The sequence below is a fragment of the Molossus molossus genome, unplaced genomic scaffold (genome assembly GCF_014108415.1).
Source record: "Molossus molossus isolate mMolMol1 unplaced genomic scaffold, mMolMol1.p scaffold_m16_p_1, whole genome shotgun sequence".
Classification (NCBI taxonomy): Eukaryota; Metazoa; Chordata; class Mammalia; order Chiroptera; family Molossidae; genus Molossus; species Molossus molossus.
Window position 1 is genome coordinate 55950327 of NW_023425344.1, and position 24868 is coordinate 55975194.

General features: G+C 42.7%; 1 protein-coding gene across 1 annotated transcript; it reads left to right on the plus strand.

Moving 5' to 3' along the window:
* Positions 1 to 445: 445 nt before the first annotated feature.
* LOC118626588 (protein FAM47E-like) lies at positions 446 to 23003 on the plus strand. Its single transcript, XM_036256551.1, has 7 exons — positions 446 to 802; positions 3271 to 3410; positions 5822 to 5969; positions 9920 to 10105; positions 13879 to 14034; positions 18391 to 18468; positions 22938 to 23003. The coding sequence occupies exons 1-7, from the start codon at positions 446 to 448 to the stop codon at positions 23001 to 23003; spliced, it is 1131 nt and encodes a 376-aa protein (XP_036112444.1).
* Positions 23004 to 24868: the final 1865 nt, after the last annotated feature.

The window sequence follows — 24868 nt, forward strand, 5'->3', positions numbered from 1 at the left end:
CACAAAGAGAATGGATAAACGAACTGTGGTGGCAGCAGGTGATGATAATGGATTAGACTTACACATAGTGACATGGATAGGCCTTTATACTATTGTGCTTGGTAAACAAATAAGAAACAGAACAGTAGCATGTATGGCAATGAAATACAGGCACACAAAAGGATCATGCAGACATTATCAGGATGTGCAGGAACAAAGGGTGCAGTGCAAATCTGTCGGAGCGGGTTCCCCTCTGCGGGCGAGCGCAACGAGAGCGGGATGTGGAGATGACATAGAATAAAGACAGCCGGAGAGGGCCTCGCACAGACCAGTGATACTGTGCCATGAACTAGCAGTGTGAAGAACTCAACCTTCTCCATTGCAACCCTTCTCCCCACACCTCTTCTCCACAAAGCCTCCTCACAACCTCCTCCTACCCCAGTCCTTGTGGTCCTGACAAGCAGGCATGTTGTCTTTCAGGTATAGAGAGAAGGTGCCTTCCCAGTGTTTCACGAATGCTGAGGCCAGGCCACCGTACCCCACCACCATGAACGCGAAGCGGTGGGTATTTGTGAGAAATGGACTAGACGACTTCAGGACAGGCTGCCCTCCCTGCGAAGAAGGCATGATCCTTCGGGGCCTTGAGGAGAACAGACCTCCCCGACGTTCCAAGGAGCAGAATGAGCTGCTCCAGGCAGTGAAGTTTTCCAAGCTCTCAGCAGCGCAGCTGGCACGGAAGGCTTTCGTGGCCGACATTGAAGCCCAGCTGACCCCACACCCCCTGGCTCGGTTCCCAAACCTGAGAGAAGATATGCCGCCAGAGGTGATCTCCAGTCCTCCCTCGGGTGTGGGAGGGCTTCCCGGGGCCTAGGACAATCCTCCTCAGAGAGCTGGGGTGTTCCCTCTGAGGGTCAACATGCCTACAAGGTCGAGAGGAGGAGGAGGGGTGTCTCCCCAGGGTGAGAGTTGTGGTGGGGGTCGGGGCAGCTTCTTCCAGCACCATTTTCCTTTGCTTCCTGTGAGGGGCACCACTGATCAGATCCAGCAACTGGAAACACTCGACTTCCTTTCCCCTGAAGGGCTGCCAGTCTACTTTGCCTGTCACTCTTTCAGCGGGGACACGACGGGGCAGGTGTGTTGTTCAGACTTACTTCTGTCACTTAAACCTGGTCTTAGGACGTGTCCATAAGTACTTACTAAGCGATGGTTATGGGGCATATGAGAACCGGAAGGGTCACAGGAAATATTCACCAAATTGTCAGGCGAGGATTGGGCAGCAGCTCCGTTATGTCACCATGGTCCCAGGCATCTTTGACTTCCAGCTCCATCATCCTCAGCCTCTGTCCCTAGTTCTTGTATCTCAGAAAGGTTTCCACACCTCCAGGCATGCAGTCTTTCAAAGAAGAAGGGGGAAGGGGCAAAGGTTAAAGGATCCTTGCCAGCTGACTCTGTCCTTTAACAAAGCAAATACACTTGACCTTTGAACTGAATCAAACTCCCCAGGTTCACTTATGTGGTGGTTTTTCAACCAATACAGTTGGCCCTCCCTAGCTATGGGTTTTGCCTGCACAGATTCAAGCAACTGCATATAGAAAACAGTATATTCACATTTTTAACCAAGGATCTAAAATCCTGTTTTGATCTGAGGTTGGTTGAATCCATGGATGCTAAGGGCCAACTATGAAGTCAAAAGTTCTACGTGGATTTTGGACTGTGCAGGGGTCGGTACCCCTTACATCCTAGTTGATCAGGGGTCAACGGTGATAGCTTCTCCTGGGAATAGGTCATTCATCTAACCACTCCTACATGTTGGGAGTCTAGAAAATTTAGTTTGTTGGTTGGCCTTGCAATGTTGTGCACGATACAGAACGAAATCATTAGATTTCAAGAAAAAGAGCAGAATGGACATTGGGCAGTAAGTAGTAGTGCCTACCACCCCGCCCCACCCTTGCAGTCTGTTCCCTACGCAGTGAGCATGACAGCTCAGACAGTTGAACTCCTCTGCAAAGCCCCCCAGCGACCCATCCTCACCCCGCTGTCCCTGCTGTTGTCTGAAAGGCCCTGCGTGTTCTGCCCTCCACCCCACCTGCCTTCTGCTCCCCGTCCCACCTCACCACCTGCTGCTCTGCTCGCACTGGCTGCAGCCACTCTGGCCTCCTGCCTGCTGTTTCTGTGAGCATGAGAAACATTTCCAGTTCAGTTCTCTGTTCCTGTGTCTGGGACACTTGCCTCGCATGTCCGCCGAGCTCACTCCTTCACTTCCGTTCGATCTTTGCTGGAATATCTCCTACTTTGAGAGACCGTGTAAATAACATTTCTCTTCCACCCGCATTCTCTATCCCTTACCATCATCTGTTTTTCAACATAGCACTTGTCACCACTGGGCTCCTCACTAGAATAAGTGAGGAGGGCTTTGTGTCTTTTACTGTGTACCACCAACACCTGACATATGGCAGATGCTCAGTAACTGTCCACGCACAGTACAGAAGTGGTCAGTGGCCGAGATGTGTATAGAAAGGACAACCGCAATGTCTAAGCAGTTATTTTCCACCTGAGTCTTTCCTGCGCTGCCTCCTGCAGGTGAGCGCCTGGGAGCCAGTGACAGACAGACTGTTTGTACATACCCTCAGGGGCACATAGATTGTGCCCTTATTTCTGTGTTCAACTAGGAGTGTTGGCTTTTTTCTGAGGCCAGATCACTTTTTATGGTGCTACGATGACCACCAGCAGCTCTAGATATAAATCTAGCCAGGAAGAGAACATTTATTTTTGCATGGTGTCAGCAAAATTCCATACCTTAATCCCTACGGGTCCAACCTGGGTTATGTGCCTGTTCTGGAAGAGTGGCTGGTTTAGGTTGTGATAGGACTGTCCTGCCTGTGGCCTGAGAATGGGTCAGGCCAATGAAGGCCACGAGGATTAAGAATGGAGGGAGACATGGTTCTCCAAAGAAAAATCTAGACACTGTCATTCGCAGGGAGAAGGGATGCTGCACAGTCCAAAACCACAGAACTCCTTTCGAAGTACTCAGTGGGCCCGCTGGGACCGCGGCAGACCCACAGGCACCCTCCACCCGAGGAGATGGCCTTTTAGCACAAAGGCTGCCCACCTGAGGTGTAGGTGATGGAAATGTACCCAGCACCCAGCTGGGATCTGCACAGGGACTGATGACTGCACTGACCAACTGAAGGAAAAGCGAAGGGGCGAGGTGATCTGTTCTGTTTCAGGATCAAGGGGCCCATTCCCAGCACATTATTCTTCCCTCCCACCAAATCTATTTTCCGTGTGTAGCTCCTATTGAAGGTGCTGAAAGTGCTGGATCCTGACAGGAAGCTGGCGGATGCGTGGGCTCGTTGTGAAGGCATCGAGCAAAAACCAAAGGAACCCGAAAAGCTGTTGAAAAAACGTCCCACCCAAGAGCACCCGGGACTGTGAGTATTGTTCTCAACCCCTTGTTTGTCCTGTCACCTGATGACACGTTCCGGGAGGTACCTTCTCAAAGCGCCTCATCTTTAGAATACTCGACAGAAGCAAAAGTAACAGTTACCAAGGAGGAGGCAAGGAGCCTGGAGTCCTGCTCTAAATGGTAGTTTTTGTTTTTTTTTATCCTCACCCGAGGACATTTTTCTATTCCTTGCTCAGATAGAGTGGGAGGGAGAGAGAGGAACGGAGAGAGAGAGAGAAACATCGATGTAAGGAACACATCGAGTGGCTGCCACCCGCACGACCTACCAGGGCCCGGGACAAACTGCAATCGAGGTACGTGCCCTTAGCGGGAACCGAACCCGGGTCTCTCAGGACCGCAGGCCGACGCTCTAACCGCTGAGCCAAACCGGCCAGGGCTCTAAATAGTAGTTTTGAATTAAGGGATGTGAATCATCCAGTAGTGAAGCAAACACAGGCCTGTGGCCACGACTATGAGAACCACGAGAAAAGAGGAAAACCTCAGAAAACCTGATTGATTGGCCCACAGTGGCTCTTTGAATTAGTTATGGAGAAGCCCTTTGATTCACATGATTGGGACCAGTAGTTGGTTGGATCAAAAAATAAAAGTTAATACAGGGAATTGTAAAAAATGACACTTAAGAACTTAAAACATGTTATTTTACCCCAGAATGTAATGTACACTCATTCCCATGCTGGCCTTTTAATGTAAAACCAAGTTTTGAGTGTGGGTTGCGTGGAAACAACTCTCTTTTGGACCCCACCTTGTTTTCCCAACTCATGTAAGATTTCATTTAAAATGAAACTGCCATGAAATGATAAGTGTACTTGACATAAATAGATTTGGGATGTGCATTTGACTTTTGAAACTAAGTGGTGTCCCTGGCAGGCACTGAAGAGTGTGGGTGTGCTAGAGAGAAGCCCACCCACAGCCCCCAGACCACCCACGGACGGCCCAGAGCCACGGTCAGGGTGTTTGGAAGGGGTCATAGAAAGCTTTGCCAGTCATATAAGTTAACTGCGTGGAGGTGAACTGAGAGAAAATCCACTGTATGAAATGATACATGTTTGTTAGGGGGAGACGCAGGGTGACAGGAGCTCCGATGTCCCCTGAGTGTGAATGTGGGGAGCACATCCGAGCATGCTCATCTCAGCTCTGCCCTCCTTTCCCTGGGAAGCACGATGGCCCATGGGATGCACAAGTTCTCTGTTCCTCCTTCCTGGAGGGGAGGCCTGCTCTGGTCCACCCTGCAGGGGCCAGGCTTAAACAGTCTGCCCATTGCTGGGTTTCATGACCAAGTCCTCTTGGACCTGCTGTCAGTAAGAAAGGCAACATGTTGGTTTTCATCTTTGCCCTTTGCATCATTTTTCAAGTTGCTCAGAACCCGGGTGGGGAAGAGGGAGCAGTGCTGTATGAAGGGATCCCCTTGGAGACCCCAACATGTGAGTCAGTGTGGCCTTGGGAGCATCTTTACACTCTTGACCCTCAGCGAGCTATTAGCGAGTTACTATGGTATGTGAATTGATCTCAGTTCTGAAAGAGAAGCTATTGAAGAGAGTTTAGTCGAGGATGGAGGGTGACTGCATTTGATATGATAAGATTTATATTTTGAAAGGACCATTTTGGTTGCAGTTTAGAGAATGGGTTAGGGATTAAGGGTTGGGGATGCTAAGGGACTTTTCAGAGGCACCCCGAGGAGCCTTTTGCAGCAGACCAGAGAAGAAGGCGGAATTAAAATCTCTCAGACTAATTAATAGGCCAGATTTTAGGGACGAGGGACAGAGAGGTCAAGGACGTCTCCTACTCATCAAGGTTTTCTGAGTCCTCCGCAGACTCCCAAACACAGTAACTTACACTTTTACCTGGCGCATGTCTTAGTAACTGGTACTCATCACCTTAAAAGTCACCTTATAATGGTAAAGTGCTATATAAGTTTTTTTTTCACTCCTCACCCAAGTGCATTTTTCTATTTTTTTTCAGATAGAGTGGGAAGGAGGGAAGAGAAGGAGAGAGAGTGACACTGATGTGAGAGAGACACATCGACTGGTTGCCTCCCACACGACCCCCCACCAGGGCCGGGTCAAACTGCAACTGAGGTACGTACCCTTGACCGTACTGGAAACTGCGACTCATTGGTCCACGGGCTGACGCTCTAACTGCTGAGCCGAACCAGCCAGGGCAAAGTTTTAATTGTTATAATTAATCATAGTATACTTGTCTTTATGTTATTGATAATACTAATAGAATCTTTGAAAATTAAAATAATTAGTATGAGCTTGCAAGAAACTGTTGGAAATACTTGTTTTATGATTTCCTTTCCTTCAAGTTACTGTTGGAAATTCACTTGAATTAATGGTGGCTCACATTGTAATACTTTGATGATCCCATTATCTTTAGTCTCAAGAAGACTCCTCAGCCACCTCCAGTGCAGTCACTTAAAAAAGCGAAGCCAAAGGAAAAGGATTTGCTCCATGAAGATGCTCCAGATCCTTATGAAAGAGCACGTAAAGCAGTCAGTGACCTCTGCAACTGGGCTACTGAGATTGTAAGATAGTAGTAATACGACCTTTAAAGTCATGCTCAACGTTACTTTTGTTTAAAAACAGCGTTTGGCTATAATCTAAGTCAAATAAAGTCATAAAGAAATCTTTATGCCTCTCCCACCATTTATAATAGAAATGTTTCTTGTAGACGAATCCCTGGAAACTTTTCAAGTTTGCAGCCAATTTGAATGCTTATTGCTTATGTCTCCCATCATTGTTGCTGTTTCACATTTTTTGAGTGGCTGTCTTTTCTTCTCCCAGCTCTCTTGAGAGATACTTGACATATAACATTGTGTAGTTTAAGGTGTACAGTGTGATGATTTGATACACGGATATGTTGCAAAATGATGACCACAATAGGGCTAGTTACCACATTCATCACTTCACATAACTACCTTTTTCGTGGGTGTGTGCTGAAAACATTTAAGATCTATTCACTTAGCTACTTTCAAGTATATAATGCAGTAGTGTTAAATATAGTCTGTGTAGCCCTGGCCGGTTTGGTTCAGCGGTTAGAGCGTCGGCCTGCGGTCCGGAGAGACCCGGGTTCGGTTCCCGCTAAGGGCATGTACCTCGGTTGCAGTTTGTCCCCGGCCCTGGTTGGTCGTGTGGGTGGCGGCCACTCGATGTGTCCCTTTCACATAGATGTTTCCCTCTTTCTCTCTCTTCCTCTCTCTCCCTCCCACTCTATCTGTGCAAAAAATGTCCTCGGGTGAGGATTAAAAGAAAAAATTTTAAATATAGTCTGTGTAGTACATTCCCAGAACCTATTCATTTTATAACTGCGGTTATACCCTTTGGACAAAATTCCATTTTCCCTGCCTTTTGTTTTACATTTTTATTTTCCATTTCAATGTCAGGATCTTCTTTTCCCTTCTTCCTTCACTCCTTAAACTCATTTTTTCTGTTATATTAATTGGTCAGCTATGCTTGACTACAACTTTTAGCAAAAGTTCTTCTGACATAAAGAGAGTTTTGACTCAGTTATCAAGGCCATTCCTTGCCCTCCTTTCAAGAACCTATTTAGTTACATATTTCTGTTCTCAGGTCTCTGTAGATGTCTAGATCCCCGATGCTTTTCCTGGATTTGAGACCTCCTAGGGTTAGAGAGCTCCCTTACTCAGTTTTTGAGTGTATTAATTAGTCCTAGTGAATGTGTTATTTAGGATCATTTCATTGGCAAGTGACTGGAATATAATTCAGACTGGATTAAGGAAGTAAAGAGAACCATGCAGACGTCTTAGGAGCTGCAGGCATGGCTGGATCTAGGTGCTAACACGGTCTTTCCCTATCTCTTGGATGCTCTCCCCTACGTGACTCCATTTTCTAGCAGCCTTTCCCCAAGAGATGACAGCGTAGCCACTACAGCTTATATCTTACCATGTAGCAACCTATGTGGGAAAAGAGCAGCCAGGGCTCACTCTCACTGGACTAACCTGGGTCACATACCTTGTGCCTGAATTATGCACAATGAGTTCGGAAATGAAATATGCTTATTGGTTAGGCCAGGTCACGTGTTTAATCCTGAAGCCAAGAGCTGGGTGTGTCCAACCCAACTGCAACAGACTGGCTGAGAGTAGGAGGGGAGGCTCCCTGCAGGGTGACTGGAGTGAGGACGCTGGTGGAGACAGATGATGCTCACTCTACCTGGAGCTTGTCCGTCATCTGCGGGACTGGATTACCTGAATCCCATCCCTTCTACTTCTCCCATTCTACTGCCAGAGACTACTATGTCTAAGCAGGAAACGTAGGAATGTAGGATAGTGATTCAGCTGCTCTGGTGACAAGCCTTATTCTCAGTGCCTTATGGCCAAGGTCTCACATTTCCTTCAGTTATCCTACCTAGGTCCCTGTCACATCACTCTGCGGTGTTTTCTCCACAGCATTAGCTTTTCTATCCTTCCATGCTGTTCATTCTTACCTCATTGACTCTGCTTGCTCTGCTTCTGCTTCATGGTTATTTCAGCCTGGTTTTCACTCTACTCTTCCCTGTATGTGTCTGACTGTATTCCATGACTCCTCGCTATGAATGTCTCCAACATCAGACTGTTGCTAACGACCTTCTTTTCTATGTGTTCCCCAATTTATATTTTCCAACGTGGGATTGTGTTGAGTTCCAAGGTCTGTCTGGGGCTTCTATAACAGGTTAACAAGAGAAACATAAGCAGAAGTTTATTAACCCCTGTTAGCATACATACATGGGAAATACCCAGGGAAGAATGAGTAACTCTCCCAGGTGGCTTAGAATACAGGCTTAAACACCATCTTCAGCCAAAGGAAAAAGAAAGCAGTGTGGGGGAGCCAGTTATAAGGAGGTGACCGGGAAAAAGAGGTAAACAAGGGTAAGTAGGTGCGTTCTCCATGATGAGCATTACTTACGACTTAGAGTCTTCCTTCTCTACCCGGCACAGGCAGTGAGACACCCTTATACATGGAGATTCTTTCATAAATGTACATTTCTCTTACAATAGGGTGACTTCTACCGTGTTTCCAAAGCTTTTTCTATTTAGTCTGCTGTTTCTCAAAATCATCATGTCAAAATGATTCTTATGCCAGAGGCATACTGTGGTAAGGAAGATTCTGTCCCCTGCAAGTCTAGGCTGTTTTTTAGCCACATCAGAAGTCAAGGGTCAGCCTGCCGGTTAGCGGCTGTTAGTGTGCTTGCCCCACCCTCACTGGCCGTGGCGGGGGAAGGCGTGAGGGGTGGTTCTCTGCACAGAATATGGTTGACTCCAATCACCTTCTTCAGCAGGAGCCTGATGGGGCAGCTTCTCTCAGCAGGGTCTGCGAGCAGAACGAGTACATTTCTGGACATGTCTGGAAAATACCTCTAGAGACGTCACCGCTCTAAAGGGTTCGAGAAGATTGCGTTCAGTCAAACAGCCTAAATTTTTCCAGGTCCACCCATTCCCTCAGGAACTCACTGCTTTTGTAGGTCCTACATAGTCTCTTAAGGCACTAAGTCCTCCTGACCCCACATACAGCTGACCTGGAACAAGATGGTGTGCACTGTGCTGGCCCACTTATACGCAGATTTTAAAAAATATATGCCCAGCCCTGCCAGTGTTGCTCAGCGGTTAGAGCATCGGCCTGCTATTCAGAGAGACCCATGTTTGGTACCTGCTAAGGGCATGTGCCTCAGTTGCAGTTTGTCCCCAGCCTTGTTGGGTCATGTGGGTGGCAACCACTCGATGTGTCCCTTTCACATTGATGTTTCTCTCTCTGTCTCTCTCCCTCCCACTCTATCTGAATGAAAAGTGGAAAAACGTCCTCAAGTGAAGATAAAATACACACACACACACACACACACACACACACCTATCTATTTATCTATGTATCTATCTATGTATCTATCTATGTATCTATCTATGTATCTATCTATGTATCTATCTATGTATCTATCTATATATCTATCTATGTATCTATGTATCTATGTATCTATGTATCTATCTATCTATCTATCTATCTATCTATCTATCTATCTATCCACCTACCCATACTGTTTTCAGTCCACAGTTGGGAGCCCAGGTGCGGAGGGCCGGCTGTATCATCAATCTACACCATTTTATAAATGAGACTTGAGCATCTCAGGGGGGTGGGGTAAAATGGGGGAAGTGTAAACGTGTAGGGGAGGATGTCGTGGGAGGATCCTGGAACCAATCCCTCCCCCAGGCTTACGTCACCATGTAAATACCAAGGGTAGTTAGGTTTTGGGGGAATCAAGAGTTATACAGAATTTTCAGCTGTGCTGGAGATGAGCACCGCTAATTAACCCCCTCATTGTTCAAGGGTCAGCTGTACTTCTTGTCTTCATGAATACTGAGCGAGCTTTTTCTACTACTTCAAACTACCTTTTCCCCAGCCATGGTCAAACCTTTTCCATAGATTAAAGAAGAAAGCAAGGAGCATTTCACCATTTGTCCTTGACTTATGCCATATGACATTCTTCCAGGGATGTTCAAAGATTGATGAGGAGTACATCATGAAACAATTTGAACTTGACTATCAGTGCGAACCAAGCCATGACCAGGTCCGCATAGTGAACCTTGACCAGGTTCCCTCAGAACTGAAGAAGAAGTTGGGAATCACGAAGAAGCAGCAGTCAACATTTTTCCCGGATCTAGGGCGGAAACCTCAGGTAACTGCAAAAGTGGAGAAGACTGAAAATCAAAGACAATTTTGTATTAAAATCTTAAATGTTCTTGAACTTTGGTACTACAAGGGGCACAAGTCTGTTTTAGTAGTATTCTTGAATTTTTTTTTTTTTTATTCTCACCCGAGGACATTTTTCCATTTTTTGTTCAGGTAGAGTGGGAGGGAGAGAGAGGAACAGAGAGAGAGAGAGAAACATCGATGTGAAAGGAACACATCGAGTGGCTGCCACCTGCACGACCGACCAGGGCCGGGGACAAACTGCAACCGAGGTACGTGCCCTTAGCGGGAACCCAACCCGGGTCTCTCAGGACCACAGGCCGACGCTCTAACCGCTGAGCCAAACCGGCCAGGGCTTGAATTTTTTAATGTTTAATGTTTGTTAAATGAATTAATATTTAATACATATAACAGTCAATTATACAATCAGGGCACTTATATGCAGAATAAAAAAAAAAATGTCCATACTGGTTTCCAGCCACGGCTGGGAGGCCCGCTGCAGAGGGCTGACTGGATGCATTTATCCACACCGTTAACAATAATGTCCGGTGGCGTTAGTGTTAATATTCAAAGAGTCATAGTTATTCTAAGTGTTTTCTATGTTGAGATAATATCTCTATGCATTTCATATGTCAAAACACATCTTTTTGTTTTTATATGTTGAAATTGTAACTGACAGTGGAAATATCTGTGAATGTTTATTATTGCAACAGTAAAATGCTGCAATTAATGATTGTGAACACTGTCCATTTTACATCCAAAGAATTCTTCAAATTTTAGGGGAATCTAACTGAGCACACACCATCTTTCCTGATCGCATGCTTGCCTGATCATTAATAACTTGCTCGGTTTCCAATGCTGATTTGCTGTGACGACAGAACAAGGTAACAGAGAGGGGAAACACACATTATGTTCCAAAGGGCCCCTAAGTACTTTTCCACTTTTTCACACAATGTGTTATTGCAAATATATACACAAGTCAAATGTGCCAATCCAACAAAGACCTGAGTGCCTAAATGGGAATTGGGAGTGGGGGTGGGGAGTTTCTTTCTCTGAAAGGGAAAGACATAGATTATCTTCAGTTACTCTCTGCATTTCACACCTAATTTTTGATACTATATTTTCAACAGTTTGGACATATTAACCTTGTCCTTTCCAATCAAACACAATCGACTGACCTATTTTTACATACATGATGCTTTCTGTCCCTGACTCTGTTGCATAAGGTTTATGAAAACTATGCATTCCATCACTAATATCAGCTCTATAAATTTTCTCTTTTCCTCTCATCTTTCTAAAGGGTAAAATGCAAACTGTTGCTGGACAAAAGAATTATGTCCACCACACCTGGCCCCCGAAACACTGCTTGTCCTGAACCTGGCTGAATGAAATTGCTCAATTCCTTGAACTTACAAATAATTGCACAAATGCTTCATTTTAAACCATCATGGTTATTGCCACAATGGAACCTTTGACTGGCAGGTGGAGGGTCACTATGCAAAAGTTCAAAATATGTTTCCACATGGTCCTCTGCCTGAAGGACTTCCTTTAACACTCCTTCTAGTGTAGATATGCTGGTGATGAGTTCCTTCAGCTTCTGTTTGTCTGAAAACATCTTTAGTCTCCCTTAATTTTTCAAGATATTTTTGTGGATATATAATTTCATGTTCACAGTGTTCAGTTTGTTCTCAGAACTTTATTTATTTTAATTTTTTTAAACATACTGTTTTTTATCTTTATATTTATTATTATTGTTATTATTCTTATTTTAATCTTCACCTAACGATAGTTTTCCCATTGATTTTCACATAGAGTGGGAGCGAGGAAGGGAGTGGGAGAGACAGAGACATATCAAGTGGTTGCCTCCTTCATGACCCTGACCTGGGCCAGGGATCAGACTGAAACCAAGGTACATGCCCTTGACTGGAATCGAACCCACGACTCTCTGGTCTGTAAGCCGACACTCTAACCACTGAAACAAACCAGCCAGGGCTGTTTCAGAACTTTAAAGATGTCCCCTGACTGTCTTCTTGGCTGAGTTGTGTCTGACGAGAAATCTTCTGTCACCCTTGTCTTTGTTTTTCTGGATGTGTTTTATTCCTTTTCTGCTTTGAACATTTTCTTTTTGTCACTGGTTTTCAGTAATATTATAATTACATGCTTGGGTGTATATTTCTTCATGTTTCTTGAGCATGGGGTTTGCTGAACCTCTTTGATCCATGGGTTTATAGTTTTCATCAAATTTGGAAAATTTTGAGCATTATTTCTTCAAACACTTTTGGTCTCTCAAACCCACTACCAGGACTGTAATTACATGTAATCCGGTTGCATAAAGTTGTGTCACCGCTCATTGCTGCTTTCTTCAGTTTTTAATTTTCTTTTCTCTCTATTTCTATAGCTCTGTTTCTGAATTCTCAAATGTTTTTTTTTTCTCCTGCAATGTCTAGTCTGTTCTTAATCCCACCCAATGAATTTTTCATCTCATACATTATGATTTTCATCTTAAGAAGCAGAACATGGGTTTTTAAAAATACATATCTTCTGTGTCTCTACTTAATCTTTTGAACATATAGAATATAATCAGAATGCTTTTGACGTTCTTGTCCGCTCAGTCTAACATCTCTGCTGTTCTGTGTGAGTTGCCCTTGACGGACTCACTTCCTCATGCTTCCTTGCCTCTCTGCGTGCCTGGCGACATTCGAGTGGATGCCACACATTATGAATTTTACCTTATTGGGAGCTGGATAGTTTTGTGTTCATATAAACTTGAGTTTTGTTCTGGGATGTAGTTAACGTTACTTGGAAAAGTTTGATCCTTTGGATTCTTGCCTTTAAGATCTGTTGGGAAGGCCCAAGAAATGTTTAGTCTCGGGCTGATTCCCTGCTGCCGAGGCAAGACCCTTCGGTGTATTCCCGCCAGTGTCCTGTGAATCATGAGGTTTCTCAGGTGGGAATGGGCACTGTCCCTGGCCCTGTCTGCTTGCTGGGCACTGTTCCCCCTAATCCTTTTGGTTGCTCTCTTCCCAGACCTCTGGTAGTTTCCTCCACCCAGGCGCAGAGAGCTAGAAAGGAATGGCATCTTGTTTTCACCCCTTACTTCTAATTCAAGAGGCAAGAAATTGGTGTTCGGTAGCACTTTGATCAAAAAGCAGTGTAGCATTCACAAGGTTGAGCACAGCGCTGGGTTAATAACATCATTTAGGTTGACCAAATACTGTTTAAGGTCATTACCCTTGAAATATGTAGCCCTGGCCGGTTTGACACAGCAGTTGGAGTGTCGGCCTGCGGACCAGAGAGTCCCAGGTTTGGTGCCCACTAGGGGCACGTACCAAAAAAAAAAAAAAAAAGAAATATGTAATTTTTACATGAATACTAGCTGCTTTACAAAATTCTCTTTGTTAATCTTCTCAACAACCCTATGAGGTGGATACTGCTATCTTAATTTACAGGTGAAGAATTTAAGTGACTTTCCCATGAACTTTAATATCTGCTACGTGAAGGAGGATGGATTTTAACCCAGATCTTTCTAAATCCAAAGACCATGCTTAACCATCACATTATTTCTTTAATCTTGACCTTTTCATGTTACTTTTGTAAATCAAGGCACACTGAAACTTTATAAACTACTCTGGCAAGGATCAGTCACAAATTCAAAATAAATGATACTGCTTTCATAAGCTAAATTTTTTTTTATCAAAATGAAAACCAAAACAAACAAAATACCCCTGATGAAATCAGGAATCGTGTTATTTTCTATAGAATTCTTCTAAACCAAAGTACGTGAAGATGAGATATGGAGCATGGTATCTGAACCCCAAGCTGTGGAAATGGCAACCAGCAGATGAACCTTTGGTTGACCCCAAGCTCTTATGTAAAGATCAAGATGAGAATTTAAAAAAGATGTTGCAGAAAGAGGTATGTGTATGTGTTGTGATTTTATCCTCTGAATTAACATTATCACAGTGCAACTGCTACCTCATATAGAAGCCAGAGTCTCGGGAATAATGCAGAGTTTCCCAAAAGTCTTATAGCTTCCATATTGAATCCGGCAAAGAGAAAGGCAAGTCATTAGATGGGGAGTGTGTAATAAGCAAGACTTGAAATCTTCTGACTTCCTGGTAGACATAATGTCTCCAAAGATAAGCAACCACTCATTCTACTCCTACCATTGTTGGTTTGGTTCCATGGGTAAACTGGCTGTGCACAGGGTGGTGTGACCTGGTAGGACCACTTCAGCATTCAGAATAGGTGTCATGTCATGGGTTCTCTTTGAGTAATTACATGTAAGGCTTATTTATTTACTTTTATCAGCAATGAATAAATGTTACAGAATTTCAAAATGCAACCAGGAAGCTTCTTTATGCAAGTGAGTAGAGTTGCAGAATCCGAGAGGAAAGGAATAAAGGCTGATATCACAATGCAACAAACACACACAACAAACATGTGCTCTGATTCTACTGCACACAAACTTTGTCGCTGCTCTCTGGTGTACACCTCTCCAATGGAATGATCCTCATTGCAGTCCTGAAAACACGCAGATGTTGATGCAACACTGGCACAGGACTCTAATGAGAATACTTGTGAAACACTTTTTTTTTTCCCCAACAGTTTCAAAACTTCTCCCAGATCTCAATGTGAAAATACTTTGAAAAAGTGAAATGCTATACAAATTTGGCTACTTGTTCATTCCTAAATTACTCATCTGCCTCCTTTAGACTGGAGGAAGGATGGTCATGTTTATCTTTGCTAGTACTGGGTATGAAATTCTTATTTTGAGATGTGACATGACACAAATTTATGACTACCAGATGCTTATAGTAAATAAACCTCAAAATAATGTAAATAATATTTAGCATAATTTCTTGGTGTATGGTTGGTTATTGGAGCTGCTTATCTAAATTTATGTGAGTATAACACATAACATTAAACTATTTTGTTTGCACGTTTTAAAAATAACTAAACATTCTGAAATATTTTGGGGGAAAATGGTTATAAAACTTTTGGTTTAAGGTGTCTAGAAGTTCTCCTTTTATTTATTTATTATTTTTTTTAGGGTCAGGATGAGGCTTTATTGATATCTTAACAGTATGCTAAGAAAATTCCAAAATGCTTGCTTCATCCCTAATCTCAATTCATCAGAGTGGGCACTTGAAGTTGTTTTTCTTTTTTTAAAAATTTTTATTAATTTATTTTTGTTACAGGTATTTCTCTTTTTTCCCCATTGACACCCTCCTTCCCATCCCACCCGCCTTATACCCAACTTTGGTGTCTGTGTCCATTGGTTATGCATACATGCATATAAGTTCTGTAGTTTATATCTCTTCCCTCCTCCCACCAACCCTTCTTCTGGGGGTTGTCAGTCTGTACTCTACTTCTACTTCTCTGGGTCTACCCAATTTCTCAGACTGTTATGTTCATTATATTCCACAAATAAATGAGATCATGTGATATTTGTCTTTCTCTGCTTGACTTGTTTCGCTGAGCATAATTCTTACTAGGTCCCTCCATGTCATCTCAAAGGATAAGAGATCTTTCTTTCTTATAGCTGCATAGTACTCCATTGTGTATATGTACCATGGCTTTTTTATCCATTAGTCTACTGATGGACACTTGGGCTGTTTCCTGATCTTAGCTATTGTAAATAGTGTTGCTATAAAAATGGGGGTACATATATTCTTTCTGATTGGTGTTTCAGGCTTCTTAGGGTATATTCCTAGAAATGGGATCATTAGGTCAAATAGCAATTTAATTTTTAATTTTTTGAGGTAACACCATAGCGTTTTCCACAGTGGCTGTACCAGTCTGCATTCCCACCAGCCGTGTACTAGAGTCCCCTTTTCTCCACACCCTCGCCAACACATTGTTTGATAGAAGTTCTCCTTTTAGAAATACATTCTTAAAGACTAATTGTTAAAGACAAATAATTTTCCAAAAATATTTTATTTTGACAGAAAAATTAATACAGAAGTTTGCCAAAATAATTGCAATCAGCTCATAAAAAAGAAGTGATATTTAAACTTTGGAAATATGGCCTATATAACTATTAGTGTAAAAGATGGTTTATCAGGCAGGTTAGACATAGGAAGGATTCAAAACAATGGAGTTGTTCTATATTGATTTTTATAGATCATACTCTTGTAATATATGAAGATTGATTTACCTGTGCACTTTGGGTGGTGTCACTTGGCTGTGGCACCTCAATTCACAAGACACGGGGACAATGGTGTGCTAGGAAGGGACAGTCACAATGATGACATGGCTGTCTGTCTGGTAACACATGAGTTTTGACTCTTATTGATTTTGTCTGTCTGGAAGGTGAAATAGTTTAAAGAAGTCAATTACAATGATATAATTTGATACATCCAATTTTCAAATTCAGATAAATGAATGGAAAAACCAAATGAATTCATGGATACCACAAAGATATTGGGGTTGGATCAAGTCTTTTTTTTTTTTAACCATGCCTGTTGGATCTAAGGTCTAAAATGTGTGAATATAGTGTTGAGTAGAAAAACACTCCTGTTTCTTACTCTAGCACTCTCAGTTCTGGTCACCAAATGTGTCAGGGTTTTTGTCCTCCCAAACTTGAAGACATTCTCTGATTCTCTGGGCACCGTCTGGGTGTCCTACAACTTACCTCAATTCTGCCATTATCTACCTGGAGATGGAGTCAGATCCCACAGTTAAGGGCTCAGGCCCATGAGACGCCCTCACTTCAGATGCCAAGCTGACGTCCAGGTTGTCATTGTGCTTCTGCCCAACTGGCTCATACATCTCAGGTTCCACAGCCCCCTCCTCGGGTTTGATCACCCGCTAGAGCCGCTCACAGAACTCAGAAAAACCGTTTCCTTACTAGATTACCATTTTATTAAAAAAGTGCACATTCAGGAGCAGCCAGAGGGAAGAGATGCGCAGGGCAAGGCACGTGGGAGGGGCGTGCGTGGAGCTTCTGTGCCCTCTGTAGGAGCGCCACCCTCCCAGCTGCCACACGTGTACCAGCCTGGGAGCTTTCCACACCTCATCCTTCCGGGGTTTTATGGAGGCTTCATTGCAGAGGCATGATTGATTGTTGGCCACTGAGAGACGGAGCTGAGAGTGTCAACCCTCTCATCACGTGGTTGGTTCTTCTGCAACCCAGCCCCCATCATGTATCCACCTCTGGGCTCACCAAAGTCACCTCATTAGCATAAACTCCTGTGTGCTTGAAAGGGGCTCGAGATGGATCACAAAAGGCTCTCCTACACCTTTGTGGCTCTTATCACTTAGGACATTCACGGGTTTTAGGAGCTCTGTGCCAGTTTTAGGAAGTATATATATATATATATAATTACATATATATAATATCATTATACACATATAATTATATATACTACATACAATTACATATATAATATTATACATATATAATTATATACACTTATACATAACATTTATTGGGGTGACATTAGTTAATAAAATTTATAGGTTTCAGATGTATAAATTTATAATACATCATCTGTACATTGTACTGTGTGTTTACCACCCAATGTCGTCTTCTTCTATCACCATATATTTGACCTCCCTGACCCTTTACTACCTCCACCCCCTTTCCTTCTTATAACCACCATATTGTTGTCTGTGTCTATGAGTTTTTGTTTGTTTGTCTTGTTTGTTCATTTGTTGTTTTCAGTTTTATAGTCCACGTATGAGTGAAATCATATGGTTCTTGACTTTTTCTGTCTGACTTATTTTATGTAGCATGATATTCTCAACCTCCATTCATGTTGTCATAAATGGCAATATTTCATCTTTTCTTATGGCTGAGTAGTATTCCGTTGTATATATGTACCAAGCTTCTTTGTTCAATCATTTATCAAAAGACACTTTGATTGTGTTTGTGTTTGGTCACTGTGAATAATGCTGCAATGAACATAGGCCTACATATATCTTTGTGAATAACATAAATCATGGTATCATAATTATTATTCTTAAATCGATTAGATTCCAGACATTTTAGGTCAATTATTGTCTAATTGCTAAAAGGTATGGCTTATCCTTAATATAAGGGTTAGAGAAAGGGTAGGGAAAGGAGACGAAGTTGTACATTGTTTGAAAGCCTTTGTATTCATTAACTTGTTAATGTAACATACACACATCTTTTCAAATGAGAAAATCGTTTAAAGTGAAGCATTTTATAAAGAATCAAATGCTTCTAATTAGGACAAATACGGAATAAGCTTCTTACTGCTGTTTTTTTTTGTTTGTTTGTTTTTAATGTGGACCCTGTTTTAGGAGGAGGAGTTTGCAAAACTTCACGGCCCCTTTGCCTTTAAGGAGTTCATTCTAAGGAAGGGCTACAGGATGCCAAGCGTGAGTAAAGGGCTGTTTCAGAAAGATATGCTGAAGGGCTCACAGCTGTTCATGGGAAGGTGTCAGCACCCTGACAAAATCACAACAATTCTCTGACAGGCAAACACAGGGACTCGGGCCCCTGGAAGGAAGGGTACACTTTTCCCCAGACAGGGGCCAAGGGTTAGGATTTGGCATTTTTCTCTTTTTATTTTGCCTATTCAGTTTCTGCTGTCAGAGGAGCTGTCTCCCTGCTGATGTACCTGCCTTGGGTTTGGCCTTAATGGGACCAAAGTAAAAGGGGACTATGTACAAGGCAAACGGCTTGCAAACTCTGACTGCTACTAAAACACTCACAATTCTGCAGGAAGTATTTAACTTTCCCTGGCTTCCATATCTGAGGGCAAAGAACTGTGGTTTGCATCAGGACAAATTGGAATTGGGATTGACAATATCATCATTGTCAGTCACATGTGGAAACAGACCAGAGAAGGAGTTCACTTCCTGGGGGCACACCAGTGTCTTCTGTCTCCTTCCCATTTTCTCTTTATGCCCTTCTCATTCCCCTCCCCTAACTTGTAACGCTGGCCCCAGCTGCCTGCCACGTGGAGTAGCCCTTGGAAGGCAGCAGGGAACGGGTGGAGGGGAGGTTGGCAGAGCACCAGTTAGCAGGAAGTTCTGCACCCAGACCAGCCATAGCAGGAGCTAGTATTAAGTCAGGTGTTTGCCCAGTGTCCTCTGTGTGCACACCCTGTGCAGCCTTTGAGGCTATGTGCCCAAGATGGTCAAAGTTCCTGGACATGGAATACAATATTTCTTTTTCTTTCCAAGAGTTAACAATAGCTTATACTTGCCCTGGCCGGTTTGGCTCAGCGGTTAGAGCATCAGCCTGTGGTCCTGAGAGACCCGGGTTTGGTTCCCGCAAAGGCATGTACCTCGGTTGAAGTTTGTCCCTGGCCCTGGTTGGGTTGTGTATGTGGCAGCCACTCGATGTGTCCCTTTCACGTCAATGTTTCTTTCTGTCTCTCTTCCTCTCTCTCCCTCCTAGTCTATCTGAACAAAAAATGGAAAAATATCCTCGGTGAGGATACAAAAAACAAAACAAAACAAAAAGAATAGCTTATATTTACTGGCAAATAAATACATTGACCGACCTCAGATTTAGACTGGTTTCAAAGTTAAATTGGGCAAGGTGAGGGGATGTCTAGAGTATGTGTAGGTAGAGATGAGGGTGAAAGATTCCATTACATAATCCCAGTGAAATTAGTCCTTTAGCTTTCAGCATCAATAATAGGTCTGCCAGATATATTTCATATACTTATATACATTTATATACTTATAATAACTACCTAATCTATATATAAGATCACATATGCATGTTCATATATATTTATAGTATGATATATAAATATGCTTATATAATTATACAATTGTATATATGATTATGTATTTATATATGTAAATACACTTAAGCATAAATATAATTAAGTCATATATAAATGTCTATATATACATATATATTCCTCTTGCCATGACTATGTATCTATATCTATATAGATGTATATTTATATATATCTATATATACTCTACTTACATAATACATTATTTGCTCTTGATTTTGTAATGATTCATCGTTCTATCTTAGCATTTTTAGTAGCAAAACACTTTTTTATTTTGAAATCTATTTTATCAGATATGAGAATTGCTACCCCAGCTTTTTTTTGCTTTCCATTTGCTTGGAAAATTTTTTTCCATCCCTTCACTTTCAACCTATGTGAGTCTTTTGTTGAGAGGTGGGTCTCTTGTAAACAACATATAGATGAGTCATGCTTTCTTATCCAATCAGCTACTCTGTGTCTTTTTATGGGAGCATTCAATCCATTTACGTTTAAGGTGATTATTGATATGTACTTATTTATTGCCATTTTTGTTTAGTGTGGTTCTATTTTCTTCCCATTTCTACTGCTAATTACAGCAGTCCTTTTAACATTTCTTGCAGTGCTGGTTTGGTGCTAATGTATTCCCTTAGCTTTTTTTTGTCTGGGAAGCTCTTTATTTGATCTTCTATTTTGAATGATAGCCTTGCTGGGTAGAGTAGTCTTGGATTCAGATTCTTGTTTTTCATGACTTTGATTACTTCATGCCATTCTCTTCTGGCCTGTAGTGTTTCTTGTGAGAAGTCAGCTGAGAGCCTTATGGGGTTCCCTTTGTAGGTAACCTGTTGCTTATCTCTTGCTGCTTTTAGGATTCTCTCTTTGTCTTTAATTTGTGGCATTTTAATTACTATGTGTCTTGGTGTGGGCCTGTTTGGGTTCTTCTTACTTGGGACTCTCTGTGCTTCTTGAACTTGAATGCCTTCTTCCTTCACCAAATTAGGGAAGTTTTCTCTCACTATTTTTTTGAATATATTCTCTATCCCTTGCTCCTTTTCTTCTTCTTCGGGGACTCCTATGATGCGAATATTATTACGTTTCCAGGTGTCCCATAGTTCTCTTAAGCTGTCTTCCTGTTTTTTAATAGTTTTTTCCTTTTGTTTTTCTGATTGGTTGATTTTTTCTACCCTGTCTTCTAATTCACTGATCCGGTCCTCAGCTTCCCCTACTCTGCTTTTTAAACCTTCCAATGTGTTTTTCATTTCGGATATGTCATTTTTTATCTCTTCTTGTTGGTTTTAATTTCCATTTGGCTTATTTTCAGTGTCTCTATGTCCTTACTCATGCTGTTCAGCTTCCTCAAGATCATGGCTCTGAATTCTAGCTCTGTTAACATGCCTAATTGCTCCACATTGATCTCATCTTCGGTGGAGGTGTCTTGCTCTTTCATTTGGCTTCTGTTTCTGTGTTTCACCATTTTAGCTATCACTGTGGGCTTTGGAGCCTGTCAAGTTCTCCCTGTGGGTGTTGGTGTTCTGCTGTTTGTGGCTCCCTCTCCTATGTTTAGATGAGCGAGGGAGGACCCGCGTTGAACACCACTGTCAAGTCTTACTTTCCTGGTTAAAGTTGCCAGCCCAGGAAACGTACTGTTATCCTCTAGCTTTTTGCCTGGTGGCTAGCAGTCTAGGTTAATTGATCAGTTTTGGGTTGTCAGTTGATTGAAAAACTCCCTCTGGTGTTCAGCCAAGGGGCTTTCAGGAGGGTGGGGCAGATGCTGGTTGTTAGTGAGCCTCAATTAGCACTTCAATGGCCCACAGGGTGGGGTTGGATCTCCCAGGGAGGGGCTGCTGCCTCTCTCAGAGCCCTGGGAAGGAGCAATGTGGCCACCGTCCTGAGTGGCTGCACTCAGCCAAAGCTCTGGGCGCCCTCCAAACCCCGAGTGTCCCGACACAGTTCCAGTCCAGTCCGCCCTCCCTCCGCCGGAGCCCAAGGTGAGTGGCTGTGGCTGTTTCAGCCTCTGTCCCGGCTGCGCTGCGGGGCCGCCTGGGAGTGTAACCCGCGGGCGCCGCTTATAGCTAAGGCCGCTGCCGAGCTGCCGACCGTGCGCTCCCAGCCCCGTCTCGCGCCTTCGCAAGCCTACCGGGATGGAGTCAGTGTCCCTCGTTGTATGGTCCTCGCAAGCTGCTTTTCTGTTGGTTTTTCCCGTCGATTTGTCTGTGTTATAGTTGTAATTCCAGTTTGGTTCTGGGAGACGGTCTGTGTAGCTCCGTTCACTCCGCCGCCATTTTTCGGTCCTATGTACAAAACACTTTTTTAAAATTTTGATTTGTCCCCTCTTGGTTTCGTCCATTCTGTTGATGAACATTTAGCTCAATTTTTGGAAAAAAGGAGCCTGATTGATACACTGGCTGTAGCCCTTTAGCTGCGTTAACTAAAGATGATGCTCCTGGCTGCATCGGAGTCCTCTGAGAACACCGCCACTCAAAACCCTTTATTCTTACCTGCTATATTCTGGATTTTATCACTAATATTTTGACTAAAAGAGAGGAGTGAATCTATTATAAGTTTTTATGTATACAGACACACGTGTAAATATACACACGCACACACATACACATACACACAAACTATCATTACTTATTTAAATTTATGTGAACATTCATTCTCTTTTAACCCCTACAATGTCTATGCACAGTATGTATATACACATTCATATCTGCTACATGAGCACATATACTTATGAATACATTCCAGCATCAGCTGCTGGATTTTCTGCTCTATGCACCACCCGTAGCTTCTTTACGTCTGCTACACAGATGAGAGGCAGCCTTTCGATAGCACGGATGAGCAGTAAAAGGCTGTGCTGAGCTGGGCTGGTCTGGATGTGGGCACCAAACAAATGTGAATTAGATCTAGGTATTTCTGATGTTGTGCAACTGCCTTCCAAAGTTCACCATCGATCATGGTATAATTATCAACATGAGATTTTGAGTACTGTGAGGATATATGTTCTAGAGTGTGAGACTGTAGATTTGGATATGGTTGTGGTTGCGGACAGGACTGTACAATTTTTGCTTGTCAATCTAATTAAACTTCTCTCGTTCTTCTATTTTTTAGTTCCTTGAGAAGATAGATATCAATAAGGGATGTCAATGTGGTTGCAATAAGACTGCTGGAGAATAAGTCAACACAGAAGAATTTAGGAAAATAATTAGATAGATTTTATTTACTGTATAGATTAGTATTTGGCTATTTTTCTCTCTCATTAAACTTTAAACAAAATGTATGAGGAGTGTCTCCCCATGGATGTACACCTTGGACTTGACCGCATCCATAAATTTTATACCTAATACTTGTGAATATTTCACAAAGGCCTTCTGCTTTTGTTAGTCAATATATTCTATATTTTTGCCGACTGTGAGGTCACTATTCCCATACAGTCTTCTCATATATTTGTAGCATTGTAAATATAACATAGTTATAGCAACTACTTGTAAAAATAAATAAATTCATAAATAAAAGTAGAGTTATTCTATTGCTTTTTCCTAGAGTATTATTTTTCCTGGTTTTGAGTGAATATTTGCTTTATTCTTTCTTTACAATGTAATTTTCTCTCATTTTGAATTAAGGTTACTGAGACCCCCTCCCCCTTTTTAGGTGTGTTAGTCTTGATAATAAATGTGTATTATAACATAAGGTCATAGATCATAAAGTGCAATGTAAACTCAAGATGACATATTTTAAAATAATTTTTTAGAATTATTTTTATTAAAAATGTCAATGCTCTGGGGAGGATGGGATGAAAGATGGCAAAGAGAACAGCCTGTGAACATATATGCACAGCCCATGGGCACAGACGACAACATGGTGCGAACCAGAGGGGGGAGGGTGGGGTCTGGGTGGAGGGGGTTATCTGTTATAATGTCAATGATATAAACAAAATCTAATTAATAAAAACATATTAATGCTCGTGTTAAGAAAATATAGACTAACAAAAAGAATGTGTAAGATACAAATAATTCCTATGGAGTCAACAATAATCACTCTTCACTCATTGGAATATATCTTTCTAGAACTTTCTGTATGAAACTCACTCTGGATACTTTAATCAAAAAGGAATTTATTTAAATGATATTGGGTCCCCAAGTTGTGTTGGTTATTGCACCTGTCTTCAAATACGAAATTTCTGGGTGATGACCTTTCATTCTCCTGGTCTGTTATGATCCCATTTCAGTGATCGATGTGCTGGACTGACTACATTACAGATAGTTCTGGAAGGGAGTCTTTGCTCACTCTCTCTGAGGCCAGACCATGTTAAGGTGTTGGAGCCCATGATAGAAGCAGAGAGCCCCACAGTGTGAGCCTACTGCTGTGAAATTCATTTCTTAGCAAGAACCAATGTTGGGTGGAATACACGGTGGTGAATAAGCTTCCCAGAAGCCTGTGAACGTTGGTGTGTGCAGAAGTGTGTTCAACAGGAGAGCAAATCCAAGTCCAGAATACGATGCTGTTCTAGTAAGGCCACTTTCTTCAGACTCTCTGATGTTTCAACCCACCACATGCTCCTGTGTTTGGTACCCACAGGAGCCACAGGGAGAGCTGCTGCTCCTGCAAGCCCAAGGCATCTTGTTCTACCAGGCAAGCTGGTCAGGATCGTGGCCTTCAGCCCCAGGATTCGGACACGTACGTGCTGAGCAGAAGATGGTACTGGCAGTGGTGGTTCGGAGAGAATCCATTTCTTCCCCTTGTTCCATTGTTCCAGGCTTTGTTACATTCGAGCCTAATTCATAGCAGGAACTCAAGTTTGGTTTTAATTGCTGGACAACTAAATATTCAACAGAAACTGTAGCCAGATCCCCAGTTGGTGAGGAGAAATCCAAATTGTTGAAGCCACATGCAGCCTGCATTTCTGCTTCCATGCCCACTGTGTTCGTGAGATCACTGGGCGATGTTGGAGTGCCCGAGAAAGAAGCAAGGCTGACTTGCAGAGGATGGGCCAACCTCTTCACCAGATTATTGAGTGCTTCCTCCACAGTGGAGGCCTTTTG

What these genes read in the sequence shown, in the direction of transcription:
- LOC118626588 (XM_036256551.1), top strand. Translation starts at nt 446, where the DNA reads ATGTTGTCTTTCAGGTATAGAGAGAAGGTGCCTTCCCAGTGTTTCACG. An exon ending in AAAAGATGTTGCAGAAAGAG is followed by an intron (nt 14,035 to 18,390) that starts GTATGTGTATGT and finishes ACCCTGTTTTAG; the next exon opens with GAGGAGGAGTTTGCAAAACT. An exon ending in AGGGCTACAGGATGCCAAGC is followed by an intron (nt 18,469 to 22,937) that starts GTGAGTAAAGGG and finishes TCTATTTTTTAG; the next exon opens with TTCCTTGAGAAGATAGATAT.